This window comes from Bos mutus, chromosome 14, assembly GCF_027580195.1.
Source record: "Bos mutus isolate GX-2022 chromosome 14, NWIPB_WYAK_1.1, whole genome shotgun sequence".
Classification (NCBI taxonomy): Eukaryota; Metazoa; Chordata; class Mammalia; order Artiodactyla; family Bovidae; genus Bos; species Bos mutus.
In genome coordinates, this window is record NC_091630.1 from 12,225,617 (window position 1) to 12,247,797 (window position 22,181).

General features: G+C 36.6%; 1 protein-coding gene across 2 annotated transcripts in view; it reads right to left on the reverse strand.

Annotated features, from left to right (window-relative positions):
* Positions 1-762: 762 nt before the first annotated feature.
* Positions 763-22,181, reverse strand: part of VIRMA (vir like m6A methyltransferase associated) — a 63,505-nt gene continuing 42,086 nt past the window's right edge. The window contains exons 12-24 of one of the 2 annotated variants that reach the window (XM_070382978.1): positions 21,154-21,247; positions 20,465-21,009; positions 19,711-19,946; positions 19,003-19,255; positions 16,769-16,986; positions 11,246-11,378; positions 8,015-8,167; positions 7,409-7,569; positions 6,466-6,562; positions 5,214-5,380; positions 4,430-4,761; positions 1,999-2,142; positions 763-1,103 (exon numbers count right to left, since the gene is read on the reverse strand). In XM_070382978.1, the coding sequence (XP_070239079.1) occupies positions 949-1,103; positions 1,999-2,142; positions 4,430-4,761; positions 5,214-5,380; positions 6,466-6,562; positions 7,409-7,569; positions 8,015-8,167; positions 11,246-11,378; positions 16,769-16,986; positions 19,003-19,255; positions 19,711-19,946; positions 20,465-21,009; positions 21,154-21,247 (2,688 nt within the window). In that variant the 3' untranslated portion in view covers positions 763-948. The remainder of the gene's footprint in view (positions 1,104-1,998; positions 2,143-4,429; positions 4,762-5,213; positions 5,381-6,465; positions 6,563-7,408; positions 7,570-8,014; positions 8,168-11,245; positions 11,379-16,768; positions 16,987-19,002; positions 19,256-19,710; positions 19,947-20,464; positions 21,010-21,153; positions 21,248-22,181) is intronic. The other variant, XM_070382979.1, reaches the window with a different exon arrangement.

Below are 22,181 nucleotides of genomic sequence, written 5' to 3' on the forward strand. Positions count from 1 at the left end.
TATTTTCTCAAAGTGTAAATTTTATTTCTGTATATATAAAGTACAGATTTTATTAGATGTCTGATTCCCGAAATAACAGTATTAGGATGTGCCTTATTTTAGGTTCTAAAAAACTGCATAATAAAATAGTATAAGTAGGTATAAAGCTAAAACACAAAGCACATACGCATTTCTACCTAGCATAAAGGAGAATGTCATGTTTCTTTTTGTACAGCCAAAAGGTTTCCAAAACTGTGCACTCGGTTACCCTAGGAAATTAATAGGTGTGCCACAGGACATTTTAAATTTCTGCGTAGAACACAGCTGTTGCACACGACACAAAATGCTAGCTCGAGGTAGTTTACGTCTTCAACATTAGACCGCATCCTTTCCATGACAGTATGTCTTTGCAAAACTGGACTTTCCGCAGTTGAGGTAAGTACTATACAAAAAGCACAGTGGAACAGAATATTGGCAGTGTTTAAGCTGATTCTAAGGTTTGAGAAATTGTGTAGCAACCACAATTACTTGTGGTCAGGACATAAATTCTTATTGTTTGGACCTAATAGCCTAATAAATGGAATTATTAGACACTTCTTTTGGCCGAGGTATACTGTAATACAACTGAAACAGTAAAGGGTACCGTAAGCTAAGAAAGTATCGAGGACGTCTGTGGTATAGGCGAGATACACACTAAAACAAAACCGTCATTTCACTGTTCATTTTTAACCTAGGAAATTTCCTAAACAGCCATTTAAGAAGAGAACAAAATATATACAAACATACATACAAAGTTTCCATTTTTATTGAAATCTTGTGTTAGGTATCAAACAAAATTTGCTTTCTTCAGATAAAAATATTCTCTCAGATGTATCCAGGTAACTGCTAAGCCTAAATTGGTCCTCCAATGTCTTGTTTTTACTGTCCTCGTGAAATGTTCATATGCACTTAGGATGTTCCCAAGAATATTTATCGTGTAAAGGACCGTACGTGGCGACCTCTACCGCTGCCTCCACTAACAAACTTTCCTCTCGAGCCTCCACTGCCGCTATTTGCACTTGCCCAGGAAGGCCCAAGCCCCCCACGACCTCTGGAAGCACGGTCACGAGGGCTTGGGCGGTAGCCTGTAAAAGAAAGAATATGATTTTCAGTTGCAACATCTTTCCCTTTCCCATTATATAAATACAAAGCTGGGACACCACACTCAAACCAAGACTACTGCTTGCTCCTTTTAATATTCAAGTGCAAGTTCTGTGACTGTGTTGAAGACCACTTTAAATCGTTAAATTGTCTAAACCAAGAATTACATCTCAAATAAAGCTATTATTTTAAAAATGTGTATTTGGGACTTCCCTGGCAGTCCAGTGGTTAACAATCTGCGCTTCCACTGCAAGGGCACAGATAGGGGAAATTAAGATCTCCCATGCCTTATGGTGTGGTCCAAAAAAAAAAGTGCATTTGAAACCAAAAGCTATATCTGACCAGAGAATTTCAGACTTGATATAGGAATGTTTTAGAGGGGAACAAAAGGTTATATATTACATACATAAGATCATCCTGTAACAGAAAAGAAAATAATTGACCCTTGAACAACTCGAGGGTTAATCCAATATAATTTACGTTAGCCCTCATATCCAGAGGTTCCTCTGCATCCTTATTTCAAACCATGAACCATATTTACTGTTAAAAAAAAATCTGCCTATAAAAATGGACAACCCTTGCAGTTCAAACCTGCGTTGTTGAAGAATCAAACTGTATACTCCATGAAGATATCTCAGTTTAGTCAACATGAAACCACTCAGATTATACACACAGTTCAGAATCTAAAATTTTGAGAATTTATACAGAATATGTACACTGGGCACTCACTCACAGACATAAAATTACACAGACTTCAGAATTATATGCCTACATTCTAAAATATTCTCTCCCAGAATGAGAATATATGACATTCAACAATCTGGAAAGGATGATTCGCCTCCCTCCTCCTCAGCAACAGCAAGAAGGAAGAGCGTGTACCTGTGGAACTAAGTGGTCGTAATGGTGGAAGAGGACCCCTGTTAAAATTGCTCTGGCCTCCACGACTTTCATTGTAAGTTCCTCGAGGAGTATTCTGAGCACTCCAACTGGAGCCTCTTGTTCCCTCCCGACGACTGTAGTTTCCTAAACATAGACAACACAATCAAAATGTACTTGTACCGCAACTCTCCAACTGGGTTAAGGAAGATATGACATGTTTTTCTTAAATTTTCAAAAGCAATGGAAGAGCAGATATGGAATTCTGCACATGAAATACAGGTGAGAGTGGCAGCATTACATACAGTCAGAAGCAGAGGCTCTGGAACCAGACCGCCAGGGTTCAAATACTCGTTCTGCCTGTTGTATTTTATGTGTCCTGGTCAGCTAACTGACAAGTTTTCCCTTCTGTTAACTGAGGGTACTAAAAGAATCTACCTCATGAGGCTGATGAGAGTGTTATATGTCAAGTGTTTAAAATAGTTCCTAACACAGCTATGTGTTCACTATTACTGTAAACATCTATTATCTTTGGCTCTCATCCTCTCAACTCAAAAGCATGAAAACCTGTCATCATCCACTAGTAGAATATAATTTCTGTAAGTTTATACTGTAGAAATTCAGGTTCTAAAATCTTGAAACATTGAAAATAGATTAAATATAACATTAGGAAGCACGCAGACAAAAGAATCGATGATGAACTACACAGAACAATCTTAAGGGAACTGTTGGTAAGGACAACTGTGAAAATAATGTATGGATATTATTCAGAAAGGATACACACAATTTTCAATGCAAATAGGAAAAAAGTTAGGCAAGACTTTTTTTAAGCTCAACAGTAATTATGTAGTTAATCAAAAGTTAACTTAAAAGAAGATTTTTTCACAGAAAACAACAAAATTCTGTAAAGTAATTATCCTTCAATTAAAAAATAAATTAATTTTTAAAAAAAAGATTTTTTCCCATCCAATAAAGTACTTTGCAAATGGTACCATTGGTCTAGATCTAGCTTAATTATAGCAACAAAAAAATACTTTATTTGAATCACTTCTATTCAACAGTCTAATACTGGTAGAACTCATTAGAAAACATATATTAAATAGTTACCTTTAGCTTAGTCTCCAAAATTTACAAACAGCTTATGACACTTAAGAGCATCAAAACAAACAATCCACTCAAAAAAATGGGCAGAAGACCTGGAGAGACATTTCTCCAAAGTGGACATACAGATGTCTGACAGGCATGGAGAAAGATGTTCAGCATCACTAGTTATTAGAGAAATGGAAATCAAAACTACAGTGAGGTATCACCTCATACCAGTCAGAATGGCTGTCATCAAAAAATCCACAAACAACAAATGCTGGAGAGGGTGTGGAGAGAAGGGAACCCCCTACACAGCTGGCGGGAATGTAAACTGGTACAGCCACTATGGAGAACAGCATGGAGGTTCCTTAAAAAATTGAAAAAGAGCTACCATATGACTCTGCAATGCCATTCCTGGGCATATATCTGGAGAAAAACATGATCTGAAAGGACACATGCACCCCAATGTTCACTGCAGCACTGTTTACAAGAGTTAAGACATGGAAGCAACCTAATTGTCCATCAACAGAGGACTGGATAAAGATGCGGTACGTATGTGTATACGTGTGTGTGTGCGTGCTAAGTCGCGTCCGATTCTCTGCAACCCTATGGACTACAGCCCTCCAGGCTTCTCTGTCCATGGAATTTTCCAGGCAAGAATACTGGAGTGGGTTGCCGTTTCTTACTCCAAGAGACCTTTCTGACCCAGGGATTGAATCTGTGTCTCCTGTATCTTCTGCATTGGCAGGCAGGTCTTTACCACTAGCGCCACCTGGGAAGCCCATACACATACACATACATACATACATATATACATGGTGTGTGTGTGTATACATATATATACACACACACATACATATACACACATATACACACAATGGAATATTACTGCCATTAAAAGGAGTAAGATAATGCCACCTGCAGCAACATGGATGGAATTAGAGTGTCATACTGAGTGAAGTGAGTCAGACAGAGGAGAAGAAATATTATATCCCCTTATATGGGGAATCTAACAAGAAATGATACAAATGAACTCACTCACAAAACAGGAGACTCAGACTCAGAAAAACAACTTAAGGTTGCGGGGGAGGGACAGTTAGGGACTCTGGGAAGGTCATGGACACACTGCTGTATTGAAAATGGATAACCAACAAAGACTTACTATACAGCACATGGAACTCTGCTCCACATTCTGTGCCCGCCTGGATGGGAGAGGGGTTTGGGGGAGGATGGACATATGTATATATGTGGCTGAGTCCCTTTGCTATTCACCTGAAACTACCAAAACATGGTTAAATGGCTACACTCCAGTACAAAATAAAAATTCAAAGTTAAAAAAAAAAGTAGTTACCTTTTGAAGCAGGTGGTGTGAAAAACCTATTCTGACTGTGAAAAGCACCCCGTCCTCCCCGATTGCCTGAAAATCCACCACGAGAAGAGATCTTCTGTGACACTTTGAGTGGCCGTTTTGGTGGTGGTATCCCATCTTGAGGGACCACTTCTTTACTTTCAGCTGCAACAAAGTCATCCACATGCATAGACGGTGGTCTGCTTGTGTTCTGTTTCCTCTGACGAAAAATATCATGGGGTCGTATACCCTGTCCAAAGCCTCCCCTGCCCCTTCCTCTTGGTGGTGGCACAACATGAGCTCGCTTGGCAGGTTCAATGTATTCAGATTTTCCACTATTAAAACAAAAGCATTCCATGAACACCTCTCTTTTACACATTTCCAGCGAAAACATAAGTCAATCTTTGCAATACTGAAAACTGCACTATCAATTATTTCTTATCCTAATCGTGTTAAATTTGCAAATATCCCTGCTACCTTCCAGGGAAACAAGAAAACAAGTGAAGAATGGTACTCAACATTTTACTGATATGACTACAACTTTTAAGAAATAACCCAGTTCACTCTTTTTCAAATCTTCTAAACTCTCATAAAGTCTAATAATATAACAAATGGATCAGGTATGTCCTGGCCAAATTATTATCTTTTAAAAAAATTCAGGATGATATTTATGACTCAAATATTACATCAGTGTCCTTTTCCCTTTAATAGTCACGTGTTTTAAATTACACTAAAATAAATAACCTTACTTGATTCCAATCAAGATCTTCAGCAAAGTATGTTTTACCTTGAGGTTATAAAGGTCTCGTGCTTGTGCTTCCCAAGTTTGAATCCTTTAGTTGTCTTGGTTCTTCCAGGAGATGACGGCTCTGACAGAAACGAGCGCTCTAATTCTGAGTGTAAGTCAAAGTCACTACAACATTTTTCAGAGAGCTCAATTAAGTCAACCTTTACCTGCAGTCATAAAAACGAAACAAAATGAAAAACAGACCTTAAATGCAGCATATTCATGCAGCATTATACTTTAAATGTAACTATTAATGTAACATTTGAATATAGCAATTCCAATTTCCTATAAACTATATTTGATTCTCATAAGAAATTACAGGTCAGCCTCTTTCCTTCATCTTTTCAAAAAGCAACATCATTGGTAGTTTAAAAAAAAAAAGTCTTAGGAATTCAGCTGCTTTTATTTCAGGGGTTGGGGGTGGGAAGTTAGCATTCTTACTCAAAGGAGGACTATTAGTCTGAGATCTTTGCTGCCTGACAAAGAACTCAGGGTTTCTCTATATAAATTAACAATGGAGTATCTCCAGAACTTTCCAAAAGAATCTGAAATAACACACTCCACAAGCCTTGTACATCACTATGTTATAAAAGAATTCTGTACCACAGATCCCCAAGTTTAATGAATTTAATGAGGTTCCAACCGAAGTCAACTTTCAGAGAATGAAAATTATGTTTAACTTAGGTTTTATCCACATTAATTAAACCTAAAAGACCAAAGTTGTGGCTGCCATCATCCTCCCTAATACATCTATGAGAAGCATAAAACAGACTCCTTTAAAATCTTTATTTATACTTTTATCTATACAGTATTAAGTTAATGAATGTCAATTCCTGTTCGCACTATATTCCTTTAGCAAATGTCTTTTTACATTTCCCCAAATTAAGAGCAGATACCACAACCTATTCTCCTTAAACCCCAATACAGAAATCCATTATAATTTTGTCAGATACTATTCTCTATCCTACAAATATAAGAAACCAAAGAGCTTCAGAGTACTTATGCAAAAACATGATTTTCCCCTCATTCTCAAATATACAGACCATTAATTAGAAAGAGGCAAAATCAGCAGCATAAAAAAAAATAGTCCTGGACACCATTAAGTGGGCATCTGACATAAAAATAGTGCAGTATAATCCTGAGACAGACTTTTGACAGCCATAAAATGTCATCTATTTTAGTGCTAACAACATGCAAAGAAACAAAAAAAAACCAACAATTTTCCCCTAAATATTTAGTAATAAAATTATACCAAATCCAGATCTGTATCAATCTCCTCAGCCTGAAATGGAGTGAACCACATAGATTTCAACTGATCATCCATGACATCAGCTAGCACATATGCAGTTCTAGAATAGAAAAAGTATTTCTTAAAAAGCAGAATTCCAAAATCAAGTATTTTGGCTTAACTTCTAAGTAAAACCTGTGAACAACAGAATTAAAAATATTACCCTCTAAAATATTAGCAAAATTAGCACTTCTAAAAAGACTCCTTCAAAAAACTACTTAAGAATTAAGTATCCTTAAAAACTAGCAACTTGGAAATTAATCCTTTTGTAACAAATTTTGATTTTTCAATAAAATAAAACAGAGACCTAGCTTTCTTTCCAAAAAGCCAAATTTATAACAGTATACCAATGTGCAATTTTTCTAAATTTAGAGAATAATTTCACCACATTAAACACTCATTATCTCTAGAAGGACAGTGCTCCAAAGATCAAGAGGCATAGCCTCTAGACCAGGGATCAGTAAACTATGACTCTATTTGGCCAACTTGCTTTTGAATAGCCTGCAACCTAGGAATGGGTTCCACATTTTTAAAGCTTTTTAAAGAAAACCAAAAGAAACAAGCAAAAAGCTATAGAAGTGTGTGCAGCAGAGACTGAGTGTGGCCTGCAAAGTCTAGATTTTTCTTGCCTAGCCCTCACGTGTGTGCTGCGCTGTGCAGGCTCCTCTGTCCATGGTATTTTCCAGGCAAGAATACTGGAGTGGGCTACCATTTCCTACTCTAGGGAAATCTTCCTGACCCAGGGGTCAAACTCTGTCTCTAGCATCTCCTGCACTGGCAGGCAGATTCTTTACCACTGTGCCACTTGGGAAGCCCTTACAGAAAATAATTTGCTGGCCTCTTCTAGATCCCAGCCATCTGCATGTTTCCCACTATCTACTCAACCACAAAACACTGCTTGTTTTACCTGTTGTTAAACAGATTCTGGAGAGATTCTGGAGCTGAAAGTACTGGTTCTACATCCTGGTCACCAAGAGGTAGAGGATCACCTGATGACTCTAGCATCTGCTTAAGTCCAACCACACTGTCCAACAGAGAATCCAGACTGTCATCATCTTTTGAATGCTCCTAGATACAAACAAAAGCAGAATAAGAAAATGCAGGTAAAATTTGAACATGTATGCCCATAATCTACTGACTCTTTAGTAGAAAAGGTGGTATTCCATTACTAAGAAATTTGGAACACCATCAAGAAATTAGCACTATTATACGTATTAAAGTAAAACAAACGCCAAAAACACTTGCCATTTTATTTCTAAGTAATGGTATCAGGGGGCACTCTGCATTCAAACAATAGATCATTCAAAAAGTACTGCCTTCATGTACTCCTTAAAATTCATAATAGTATGGAGGACTTCACTCCAAATCATTAATTCAGAGCATAAATACCCAACTGAGAGGTCACTATTTTTAAAAGTCACTAGGAAAACTTGTACTAGTCAAATTGAGAAGAAAGTATGTCTTAGGAAGGAGCTGTTTTTGTTTCTGGTTTTTTTGTTTTTCTTTTTTTTACCAAAACAAGCTTCTCTAGTTCAAGGAACAAATTTTCTGGACTTTCTTCTTTGCTTTGTAGAAGCTGTTTTAACTCTGCAGCATTAATACTCATCGTCCGTGCTGAATGAGCTCCCTCTACTTCCATGAGACCACTATCGTCTCCACAACATCCCTGTAAATGTCACACACAAGTTAAATTTGAGAGCAGAGAAATTTGCAAAAATGCTTCCAAAATCTCTCAGATATTTAAGATTGCGGCAATCTTCCCCTCAGTGTTTTGGTTTTTACATCAGTACAAACGGCTGGTTTTAAGAATTAGTCAGCTCAAAGCTGAAACAAGTTTTTCTTTACAACTCACAAAATAAACAGGCAAACACATTTCTCAACAAAAATATCCAATGACAAACACACTGGCACTTGCAGGAAACAGAATATACTAATTGATACTCAAATTAATAAAAATGCTGCTATAACAGCTAAAAATGCTGAACTTCCTTTTCTGGAGACAAGGCAAACAACTAAAGAAAACAGGAACCATATATTTAAGACTATGTGTTGTCTACAGATGTCATAAAGTTATTATTTTCTGCTTTGAAAAATATGCCACACAATAAAGTGAATGTGGGAATCATGAAAAAAATTCACCACACAAAGCAAATCTCAGTTCATGATAATAAATCCATCCATTGTCACATATGAAAGAAAACTTAAGTAGCTTCAAATTTAACACAGCCCTGTTTTAAACATCTCAACATGAATATCGGTCCCACCAATTCTGATGCAGGACTTAGTATTTTTAAGTTAACAGTAACATTAAAATTCGTTTGTAGCTCCTACCATTTTTCCTTTAACTGGACACATTTCAGTGAAAACTAAATGAAAATTATTCTGCACAGATTTCCACTCAAACTGATACTGTGCCTAGAGCACACTTGCTCCTTTCAGTAAACACTAGACTAAGGAGTCATTTACATGACATTAAGGAACAGGACATGCAATTTTAATGAGAAATTCAATAAACCATATGTCTACAAGGGTTTTACCTGCTCTGTTTGGAAGTGGTGATAAAGGATATGTTGATGATGGTCTACCTTATGCTTTATTTTTTTTTTTGATGTATGAATTAACAGACTAAATATATTTCATAGAAAGAAGTATATTAATGAGATCACAAATTATCAAGGTATCTATCTGACTTTTCTCAGTTATTCATACCACTTTAAACAGGTGGGAAATTCAGTACAGCTGAATCAAAAAGTATTATATGTTAAATGTTGGTTGCTCAGTCATGTCCAACTCTTTTGTGACCCCATGGACTACAGCCTGCCAGGCTCCTCTGTCCATGGAGTTCTGCAGGCAAGAATGGTGGAGTGGGTAGCCATTCCCTTCTCCAGGACATCTTTGAACCCAGGTCTCCCATATTGCAGGCAGATTCTTTACCGTCTGAGCCACCAGGGAAACATTATAATGATTATTATTTTTCAAGGTCAGGAAAAGCAGAATAACCAATTTTTTAAAGAGAAAAACTATGAATTAATTAAAATATTTGGAATAAAATTTAAAAATAAAATATTTGGAAGGATACAAAATTTCACCTCTCCCTCCTACCTTGCTTCTTCATTATTATGAACAGAAATTGAACAAAATAAAACACGTTTTAAATTCTTATCTACTTGTTATTAAAAACAGCCTTAGAAAATCTAGAGTCAAATTTAGCTTAATTTGAAGATTGCTCTCTCTATATATATATACACATACATTACTGTGAAAAGTAGTAAAAGAATTTCTAAGGAGATTTTTTTTAATCTACAAAGTGATTTCAGGAAAATGAAAATTCTATGAAATATATGATACCACTTCAAATCTCCATAATCATTTGTCAAACGCTTTAGCTATTAAACTATAGAAGACACTATGCAATTACACTAGGAAAAATCCAGTAAGACATGGTCTCTGACCTAAGTGACGTTAACACTCAGGTAGTAGAAGAGGAAATGCTAAGTAGGCATATAAATGATCTATAAAAAGAAATCCAGTAATATGATGTGAAGTATACAGAAAGAAAAGTAATATTAACAGGCTTCGCAAATCAGGGTGTGTTAAAATAGGCACTATAAATAGATTACAGTTTGACCAGACAGAAAGAGAGACAGACAGAGAAAACAACAAACTAACAGAGGCATGGCCAAGGAGATACACGTAAGTAGAGGAGATTTACGGATGGTGCCTCCCAGTAAGGGAGAAGTGGTTGCAAAAGTAGCTTTTTGCCCTACAGTGAATAGTCTTGAATGCCATGCTAAAAAGTCTGGAATTTATTCTATAGACACCAGAAGTTATTGGAGAGTACAGTGATATGATCTGCTATCTGCTTCAGGAAGTTATGAACTCATACAGAACTATTCAGAATGTACCAAAGAAGTAAATGCTTGGAAGGAAAAACTGGAAAGGAAGTTGATACAGCACTCTGCAAGAAAATATCAATAGACAGCTAAGAGTTATACAAAAACTGAACATAAATTCTGGAGTGGGAAAGGGCAATAAGTCAAACAAAAAATTCACTAGAGGGGCTCAAGAGCAGATTTGAGCTGGCAAAAAAAAAAAAAAAAAAAGAATCTGTGAACTTGAACATAGTCAACTGAGATTATCCATTTTAAGCAACAGAAAGGAAAACATGAAGAACCATGTGCACAGCCTCAAAAGATGCTTGTGGAGATACTATCAAGAGTACCAACACAGGCATAATAAAGGGTCTCAGAAGAGGAAGAAGGAGTCAGAAAAAATATCTAAAGAAACGGTGACTGAAAACTTTACAAATTTGATGAAAAACATTAATTTACACTTTCAAGAGGCTCAACAAACTCCAGGTAGAACAAACTTAATCCACCCTTAACACATGATCAAGAGCCAAAAACAAAGAATCTTGAAAACAGTGAGAAGTGACTCAATAAAAGATTAACAAGTGATTTATTGTCAAAAACCATGGAAGCCACAATGCAGTAGGAAAACATTTTCAAACAGCTGAAAGAATTAAGAATGATACCTAATAAACTCTACTCTTAACAATCTATTTTTTTTATAAATCAAAAACCCATACTTTTAGTGAGGTGAGGACATATGAAAAAAATAGAATGTAAGTTCCAAGTTCCAAATAACATCATTCCAAGATATTTTTGAACCCAAGTGATTTTTTTTAACATATACATTAAGTTTGTAAATATGAGAAATACCAAATACATATATATACACTTACCATTGTATCAGAATTAAGAATTTGTCTCATAAATTCCAAAAATGAAGATGCAAGTTCACCTGTGTCTTTACTAAATGTGCTGACCACTCGTTTCAGTAAACTATGCAGAGCATTACTATTTTTCCTTAAAGAACTGTAAATAAAGAAAATAGAGAGGCAATGTTTTAAAATTTGAGCATATAAGTCTGGCATGAGAAATGAACTATCTCAGTTCAGACAAACAAAATTTAGTAAATTAAAATGTTACATTTCAAGAAATGTAAAAAAGTACTTTGGTTTATCTGTCATACAAACCATGTAACAAAGCATTTCTTTTTATAGTTGATACCTCCTTTTAAAGAAGATAGACTTCATAAGGGTGTCTCTCATAGCTCTGGCGGTAAGGAATCCGCCTGCAATGCAGGAGGTCCAGGTCTGCTCCCTGAGTTAAGAGGAGAGGCCTGACAGGCTACAGTCCATGTGGTCACACAGAGCTGGACACAACGGGCATGCATGTACACAAACGTCAAAAACACAGAAAGAAAAAAACTCCCCCAAATAACAAAGCTACAAAACTTAGCAAATAAATTCACAGGTTCCTTTTTGAACACTTTTTTATAATCTGGGGATTTCTCTAACATAAGGAAGTTATAGCTGTCTTGAAAGCCTGCTGCTGCTGCTAAGTCACTTCAGTCGTGTCCGACTCTGTGCGACTCCATAGATGGCAGCCCACCAGGTTCCGCCGTCCCTGGGATTCTCCAGGCAAAAGTACTGGAGTGGTACTTTTGCGCCATCACCTTCTCCGCTTGAAAGCCTAATTTATATAATAACTACAAAGAATGATTATCTTTATGACAGTGTAATCTGACAGAAAGAAATCAAAGGTATCAAGTAAGCATCAGTAAACTTTTTATGTAAAGGGTCTAACGATAAATATTTTAGGCTTTACAGGGTTATACAGAACTCAATCTGCCCTCTATACAGAATAGTGGTCTCAGTCACAGCTACTCAATGGCTAACGTAGTGGGAAACCATCTGTAGACAACACATAAATATTGACTACGTTCCAATAAACGCTGGATTTGGCCTGTGGCCCACAATTTACCATCCTCTTATAGAGAGGTTTCAGTGTAAGAAATAATCATGCTATGTGTCCAAAACCATGACAATACATAACCCTGCTAAAATTATGCATTTATATAGTTCTTAGTTGATCAAAATAAAATTTCAAGACTTGGATAAAGCAATACAAAATGGAGAAAGATAAGACTCGTGCTCATGAGAACTTTATAAAATAATGAAACAGACAAAGCACAATAAACAGGAATGAGATTAAACATAGAGATAGTACAATCAACGGAAAAAGCTTAGGTTAAAAATTGGATTATACCAATTACTAGCCTTTACTTATAACTTTAAGAGAATGAGCCTTATTTAGATGGCCTTTCAAAAACTGGGGTCCACTGCATACCCTTTAGAATGTCTACAATTAAAAAAGTAAACTAGCAATACTAAAATCTGGTATTTTGTCACTCAACTTGTAGCGAAGTTGTCTATAAAAGGGTGGCACACTAGACTGCTGGGGTGATGGCTTTGTATGGAAATGTGATAGTAGACACATTACGGTCAAAATCCACACAACTGTATATCATAAAACATGGATGAGGTTACAAAGAAAGGGGGAAAGTTAGAATCCACCCTCTGACACTGTATTAGAAACAAAATACTTGTATGGACTCATCTTTTAAAATATATACATACAATAAATAGATGGGGGAAAAAATGTAGATTTTTTTGGTAAATGCATGAGTTAGGACACATGTATTTCCCAGCCCTAGTCAACGAGAAAAACCAAAATTAGTGATGTAAGTTGAACAATAAAATAAATAACGACATACTGTTCAATTAGTACACAACAAAAAAACTTAATGTCCACAAGTCTATATGGATATAAATACCCAAATAAGTAAATAAATGGGGAAAAGTGATGAATTCATCCTTACAGAGGATAATTAAGTGAAAAAGGAATAAGAAAAATAGGAAATCACTCTTAAAACACCATGGGCTTCCCCTGATGGCTCAGCTGGTAAAGAACCCGCCTGCCAAAGGAGGAGACATAGGAGACACCAGCTTGATCCCTGGGTCGGGAAGATCCCCTGGAGAAGGAAATAGCAATCCACTCCAGTATTCTTTCCTGGAAAAATCCATGGACAGAGGAGCCTGGCAGGCTTCAGTCCATGGGGTTGCAAAGAGTCAGGTATGACTGAGTGTGCATGCACACACACACACACACACATTAAAACACCACAGTAATAACTGACATGTGCCAAGATTCACTGATGGACAATAAAATGACTGGATGAAAATTTTAAGTAGAAACAGGACATTTACATAGTCTTGAAGTATATTATCAAAATGTTTAGTTTAAAAACAGAAAACTAGTAAGTTTGCTGTGCAGAATCCTAGCAGACAGCATCTCAGTTTGGTGACCAAGGTTAGTTATCACCAGTAATGCATATTTCCTGATATGATGTACTTAGAACATTACTAGAAAAACTGGTAAAATCTAAGCAAGTTCTGTATTTTGGTTAACAGTATTATGTCAAGTTTAGTTTCTTAATTTTGACAAATATTCAATGGTTATTCAAGACATCAACGTAAGGACAGGGATAAGGGTAAGTTGGATGAAGGGTATATCTGAGCTCTGTACTATTATTTTGTAATTTTTCTGAAAGTCTAAAATCATCTCAAAAAAAGTTTTTTTAAGTGAGGCCTTTCTCAGGACTAGAGGATATAGTCAGCTATTTATTGAAAAAGCCAGATCACACTATACCTCTGCTCAAAACCTCATAATGGCTCTCGTGTGTCTGTGTGTACGTTAATCGCTCGGATGTGTCCAACTCTTTGTGATCCCATAGCCTGCCAGGTTCCTCTGTCCATGGGATTCCCCCGGCAAGAATACTAGGGTGGGTAGCCACTTCCTTCTCTAGGGAATCTTCCTGTCCCAGGGATCAAACCTGGGTCTCCGGCATCGCAGGTGGATTCTTTACCATCTGAGTCACCAGGGAAGCCCAGTGGCCCTTGTAAGTAACTCTAAAGGCCCCCGATGACCCCTTCCCTCACCTACCCACTACCTCTCTGACCCGGGGCCCTGTCATCTTCCAATGTGCTTACTCACTTTAAGAGCAACCACCACAGTCTCCAGGCCATTTCTCAGACAAGTTAGGCATACCACATGCAGTTGCTCTCCCCCAGCATATTAACATGTTTCACTCACCTCCCTCAGTTCTTTGTTCAAGGGCCACCTTCTCAGCGAGGACTTCCCTGATTACCTCCTCAAACTTCAAATGACAACTCTCCCCCTCACTTCAGCACTCGCTACTCCTTTGCTCTATTTTATATTGTTTTATAACACACTGTGTATTTTATTTACATGTTGATCATCTGTCTACTTCTAATAGAATGAAAGCATCGAGAAGACAGGGATTTTTTTTTTAATTATTAAATCTCCAGCACCTAGAGCAGTGTCTGGCCCAGAGGAGGGCATTCAACAAATATCTGTGAACTAAATGACTCTAACATTCCTTCATAATGCCTACTATGAACCAGGTTTCTAGGTGCTGGAGGGAGTACAGTCAAGAAAACACAGTCCCTGTCCTTGTGCAGATTATATTCTATTGAGGGAGACAACCAAATACGCAGTAAGTCTATATGACATAATGTCAAAATATAAAGGGGTATAAGGAATGGGGACACAAAGGATACACATTTTAGGCAGGCATTTAGGCAGGAAATATATTGATACAGATACCTGAGTGAAGTAAAAAAATAAGTCCTAGAAGAAACTAGGGAAAAAGCATTTTAGGAAAGAAAAAAAAAGGTCTAGAAATAGGAATGAGCCTGACAGGGAGCCAAATTGAGGATAAAAGAGCTATGAGAAAAGTCAGAAAGATAAGCAAGAGCTGGACTGTATAAGAGCCCTAGAGATCAATATCAAGTTTGAATTTTGCAGTTCAATGGAAAGCCAACAGAAGGATTTAAGCAAAATAATAATGACACATACCTTGTTTTAAGTTTAAAAAGATCAATCTGAGCGCTAAGAAAATATTTTTTATGGGGACAATACTAGAAGTAAGAAGAGAAGACTGGAGGCTATTGCAATGGGTCATATAGGCAAATACAATGGAGGGGACAGGGGTGGTAACGATGGAGGTGGAGAAAGGTGATCAGATTCAGGATGTTTTGAAAACATAACGTACTGGACTTCCTGACAGACTGGAGGCAGGGAGAAAGGAAAAGAGAAGCAGCAAGAATCTTCGCGTTTAACATTTACCAAGTTAAGCAAGACAGAAACATGTCTGAGGCAAGAATATCAAGAGCTCTGCTTTCATTCAGCTTGGGTGTCCATTAGATGGCTAAGCAGAGACATCAAATAGATATATGAGTTACATGGAGCTCAGCAGAAAGATCCAAGCTGAAGAAACAAAGGAAATAGGTTACAATGACTTACATGAACCTAGCAGAGCCAGCTTTTTTTAAAAACTAAGTTTAATTGGATATGTAGTGTATAAGACGAGTTTTAAAGGTAAATATCTGGGCAATAGGAAAAAAGACATTTAAGAAATAAAATTTAAAGACTTTGGCGAAAGACTGGGAGGTGGCAGGGGGAGAACCTGCGTGTTCAGCAGGTGCCATTAACTGAGAGAGAGTACAGGAGGACAGGCTAAGCAGGGGGAAAGATGGGAAGCAGCACCAAGCACTCTACCTGGAACCAACGTTATAAGAATTGATGAGAGGCACAAATACATGTTGCCTAATCCTTTCGATCTCATAATCCTACACACTTCTACGAATTCTCAGGGAAACTAAGTAGTAGCTATCTATCTCCCTAGTGAAGAAAAAGACGAGGGCATGGATAGCAATGGGGAGCAGAAATTACACCTGAGAGACTGAGCAGCATGAGAGTTATATCATTTCAAATCCATTTCAGATCAGCCACTCCTCTAGAGAATAAACAGAATCAGCACTTTCAGCTTCAGAGTCCAGAATACCACACTACCATCATCTTTGAAGAACTAGAGGAGTCTATGCCAACCAAACAAGTATCTTCGAGCACTGAATTAATGACACCGGAATGATAAGATTTCCTTCTCAATTTATATTACCTAAAGATTTTATTACTAGTACATTTCACTGCTAATGAATCTTTTCCACAAATTCAGAATTTCTCCACATGAAAGAAACCATACCTTCCACCTTCTACAACATCTATGAATTAATTAATATGGGGGAATTAAAATACAAGAAAATAGTAAATTTTTACCACTTCCTGGTGGCTCAGTGGTAAAGAATCCACCTGCCACCGCAGGAGACGCAGGGTCAATCCCTGGGTTGGGAAGATCTCCTGGAGAAGGAAATGGCAACCCATTCCAGTAATCTTGCCTGGGAAATCCCATGGACAGAGGAGCCTGGCGGGCTACAGTCCATGGGGCCGCAAAAGAGTCAATTAAGTAACAACAGAATTAAATTAGATAAAGCATTTACCTTTTTAAATGAAATAATCCATAATCATGCTCTGCAAGAAACATCATTGTTCTGACACATGTCAGTAAACAGCTGTAACTGCTCTCAGAGTTAGCTACCACAGCCAGGAGACAGTCACAGATTGAGGCCATCAGTTCTTTGTTTGGTAGAGAATTGGAGAGTTGCTCCAGTTCAGAAACAGAACCTTCAGAAGAGTTTGGCAAAATTAGTGCAATGTCCTGTGAGGGAGGAGGGGAGTTGGGGAAAAAACAGTTTTTTTAAATGATTGTCACTATCACTTCGAGCTTTTATTTCTGAAATACACAGCAATTAGTACTTAGTAGTTATTGAAATAGTATAATTATTATCCCATCCCAAACACAGATTCAAACACATTAAATACAAAGGAGTTGTTCTGCCCTTCTACAAAGGTTAATACAAGGATACGCACCTAAAGAATTTGCTTCAGTGTTTCTACTTTGTAAGACTGACACCTAACCACTTGGCAGCGGAACCTGATTCACAGTATTCTTATTTTAAAAGAACATCTCTTTGAAAAATTTTTCCTTCTGGCTTATACTAAGTGTAGTTTCTATCTTCAAATGGTTAGGTTAGTACTTTGGGTATGAAAATATTTTAAATTATTATATTTATTCATCTGAATATTTTTAAATTTATAAAGAAAGCATTCAGAGAAATAAATTTTAATAAATATATCCATACTTGAATTTAAAATATCACAAAAAGAAATGGATGGAACGAAAAAACATTTAGGCACAATCTTCCAATATTTTCCTCTCGTTTTTATATACATCTAAAATTCAAGTTTTTCAATGTCAGCAAGTTTACCTAACAATAACTAAAAACCCACACTACTCTTTTTACAGAAGTAAAGCAGACTTTACAGAAACATTTTTAGGTATGTGTTATTGCCTTTAACCACTTCAATATACTGGAAACCACTATTCAACTTGGGTTAAAACTATAAAACAAAGCTTGAATAGAAAGGAAATACAACTAGGTGAGGCCAGCCAAGAATGAAGCTTATGTGATCAGGGTAGCTAGGATGCTGAACTGTTACTCAGCATGGTCATACAACTCAATATTAATTATAAAACAAATACCAGCTGATTGGACATTTTGAGGTATAAAGACTTAAAACAGCCTTTTTACCAGGTCCAAAACTATTTTCTACCAGATCTCCTTTTTGTGAAAACAAATCACACAAAAAATGTTCCTTCTTGACTTGAGTGTTAAATGTAACCAAATTGGATTTTTTTTTTTTTAAGCTAGAAAAAGGTAATCTTCTAATATGTGTGTGCTTAGTCACTCAGTCATGTCTGACTCTTTGCAACCCCAAGGACTGTAGCCCACCAGGCTCCTCTATCCACGAGAATTCTCCAGGCAAGAATACTGGAGTGGGTTGCCATGCCCTCCTCCAAATCTTCTAATATGGGATCCTATTAAAAATACTCTGCCTGGAAAAATCACATTCGATTAATTAGATAGTAGGAGCATTTTGACAAGCTAAAATCCTATCAGGCAGAGAAATCTATGATGATCCCTGTAACAATGGGCTTTAAAAGTTAAAGCAATTCTCATTAACTCATGGAACTACCAATTGGAAGTTAATAATAGGAACAGCAGGAAGAAGTACTACTACTTCTAGTCAACATCTATAAGCACAGTAACCTGAAGCACACTAAAACTGTAGTAGGCTGTGATGCCTTCCAAAGTTGCAAAGACTTCCCTGGCTTCCCAGCGGTTAAGACTCTGCACTTTCCTGGTTGAGGAACTAAGATCCCCACATACCTTTAGGAATGGCTAAAAAAAAATTTTTTTAATTAAAAAAAAAAAAAGCCCAAACAAAAAAATATAGTATTAATTCAACCAATCACAAAACTACAATATTCAAGAATGAATCAGTACAGAATATAATTGGAAAGAAAATGAAACTACCAGATAAAACCAACCCCAAAGAATACAACGGCACACAGAATAAATACCCAAAGACAGTATCTCATAAAGACAATGAAAAAACCTCTTTAGAGAAACATGTGATGTACAAGGTCAAAGAAAGTTATGTAGCACCAAATCATTTTATTGTTGGTTCAGTGGTCAAATATCCCCCCTAAACAATAATATGAATAATGAAACAGATGAGATCTTTTTGTTAGCAGCCAAGAATTACATCAGGAGAAGTTGTTAAAAAATATATACACCCACAAAGAATTTATAAAAATAACTATAAATACCTGATCACAGAGAGACTGCAAAATGGATGTGATATATTCAACACACTGCTGACGAATAACACTGTCTCCAGGAGACCGCACCAAAACCAACAGATCCTGGAATATCTCTGCATATCTTTCATCACCTTTAATAGTTCCACTAATTAGATGCAAAATAGCTAATTTACAAGCTTTGTGTGAAGCCAGAGCATCAAGAAGAGCAAGCAACCTGGTGGTTTGGCTAGTATATTGTTTTTCTTTATCTTCTGAAGTGCTGAAATAAAATCAACACATTTAGTAAACAAAATTCTTGATTTTAAGGCATTACTTAGTAATTTGCTTTTTCAACACGTATTATACAAATCTTACGTAAAAAATTTCATTCCTTGGGTATGACAACTCTGGAATTTTACAATTACTATAAAACTTTGTAAATTTGGGTTTTCAATAACACATTTTCTTAAATCAGAGTACTTCACAGTTCACTTTTCCAGCACCCTAAAACTTGAAATATTTCAAGGTATCTTGCAGATAAAATAATAGCTTTCTAATCAAAATTTACCTTTATATATTCACATATACATGTGCCTATGCTGTGTGTATTTTATATGTACACGTATTATCTGAGCAATCTTAAGCCTGGTTTCCAAAGTCTAAGTTAATTTTTTTTTAAAGTATTTGTGTCAAAAATACCTTGAGGAAAAAAATTTTAGTGCAAAATGAAAATACCTTTGCAAGTCTTCTACAATCAAATCCAACACAGTTCTCATAATCAGAAGGGCAGTTGGTGAGGCAAGGTCACACAATTGAACACAAATACGCCGTAACATATGTTGAATGGGCTGGCAGGTTGTGCCAGAGAAAGAGCGAACTATTTCTTGGAGCAACTTTGCTTGAACATGAAGGTGCATGCTCCACAACTTTCGGGTGTTGAGTGCCACTGATATATCATGTGGCTCAATAACCTGTTAAAAAAGTATAATGTGTGTGTACGTAGATTTTTTTTAGTATTTATTTACAATCACAAAAACTGTTAAGGAAGAACTATTATGAAAAGAACATCTTTACTGCATGCTTAAAACATTTAATTTTCTGTTGTACAATTAAACATTTGCTTGAATTCATTGCATCTAATAAAAAATCTTATTGTTCTCAGGTTAGCAGTCAGTAGAGCAGAGTCCATTGATGAAGCAACCTAGTTAATGGTGGGGGAAAAAGATTTAAAAACAACAAAAGTACAAGTATACGTAACAGCATAATAAAATTCACATTAACAAAAATTTATTTAAAATGTTACTCCCATGTTTCCTTAATGACCAACTTGCTTCAGTTTTTATCTCACCCTCATCCAGGTATTTTATGTCTTTCTTAGGGGAAGGAGATGAGGGGGTCTTTTGTTTTTGTTTTTTTAAGAAAAACCACTGGTTTTTAAAAAAGTGTTATTGCCATCATTTATAAGATGCATGTTATATGGAAGTGATACCTGAGTTGTTTGCATGGGCAATGGTAGAGGCAGCAGCTCTGAAAGGAGTATGAGTCCAGAAAAAAATCCTTCAGGAACCTTCAATATCGAAGAAAGAACTTCTTTTAACATTAAAGACCAAGTATTGTTAGCTAGAGTCTCTTCTGAGATAGTGAGCTTTTCATTAACTCCTTGGGTAAAAGTCAGTAAGATATCAATGATATCATTCTGAATTTTCTGTTCATCACTATCCAAACGACCTGAGAGAGGGATAGAGCACAGGAGCATGTGTAAAGTCACAAGTGCTGAAGGAACACGCATGTCCTTAAACTCAAAGGATCCACCTCTCAGGAGTTCCGTTAACATAGTTTTAAGAAGAGTGAGTGTGCAGCGAGCCATCGAAATGGTAGTAACTCTGTGAAGGGTAGTCCCCATGTTGACATGGAGCCTCCATGGCTGAGTCAGAATACTGTTCAATTTTTGTAGCACCCGAATAAAGGTGTCCATTCCTTCAGCAGAAAAAAGCTGAATGACAGCAAGATTCCATTTCAGGTCTTTCTGTTGACCTTTACATAAATAAGGGAGAAAAAAAAAACAAAAACTAATTACTTAAATATTAATCACTGGTTAAGATTTTTGAATATTTTATTTAATAAATGATATTTACACTGGGCTTTAAAAATAGTTTTTAAGTATAGTAGCCACATTACCTTCAACAGGGGGTGGGGGACAGGCCACATTACAGAGAACACGCAAGGCAGTAGTAAGGCCAACTCCTTCTGGGGTCATCAAGTTATCAGTATTCTTCAAAAATAAAAATGAACAGAAACTTTAATTTCTTAGTACCTATCAGACCCAGAGAAGGCAATGGTTAAAAACAGGAGTTTCAAGTTAAGTACTTACATCATTTTAAACTTCCTTAGTGCACTTAAAACATGAATAAAGCTAATGAAGTTTTAAAGGTTATACAATCTTTGGCATATGTTGTATCATATGTGACATTATGTTTATAAAATGAATAACTGCTGACACAAGTATATTAAAAAGTACTGACTAAAAAACAAAGGCTACATACAGATAGGTATGAACTCTCTGTGTTAAGAATTTAAAATAGCTCCTTTTTGGATACTCTTTCTATATATCCGTTTTTCCAAAAAGGAAGCAAGGGATTCTGATTTTACAGAGCCCTGTGGGTACAAAAACCTCTTTCAAAATTGATGAAGCATCAGGGAGTGGTTTAATACTACATAACATACATTTCAAAAATACCACAGGAATCTAGTAATGATGGCCATTTGGGGCATGAAGAGAGGAAGAAGAAATACAGTTACCTATGTCCTTAGCACCTGCCCAGGCTATGTTTTCCTGCCAACAAATAGTTACACTTAAGTTGCCTTATTTTTGTAATTTTCAAAGAGCAGCATATAGATGGTTTAAAAAACTTGGAAGAAATACGACTTTAAAATGTTACTACTTCAGCCTTTAAACCTCAGAGGAGAAACCTAAAAATAAGAAAACCCTTTTCCTCATGTTTCCCACCACTGTAGCTCACCCGGTAAAGAATCCGCCTGCAATGAGGGAGACCTGGATTTGATCCCTGGGGTTGGGAAGATCCCCTGGAGAAGGGAAAGGCTACCCACTCCAGTATCCTGGCCTGGAGAATTCCATGGACTGCGTAGTCCATGAGGTTGCAAAGAGTCGGACACGACGGAGCAACTTTCACTTTCACTTTCCCTAC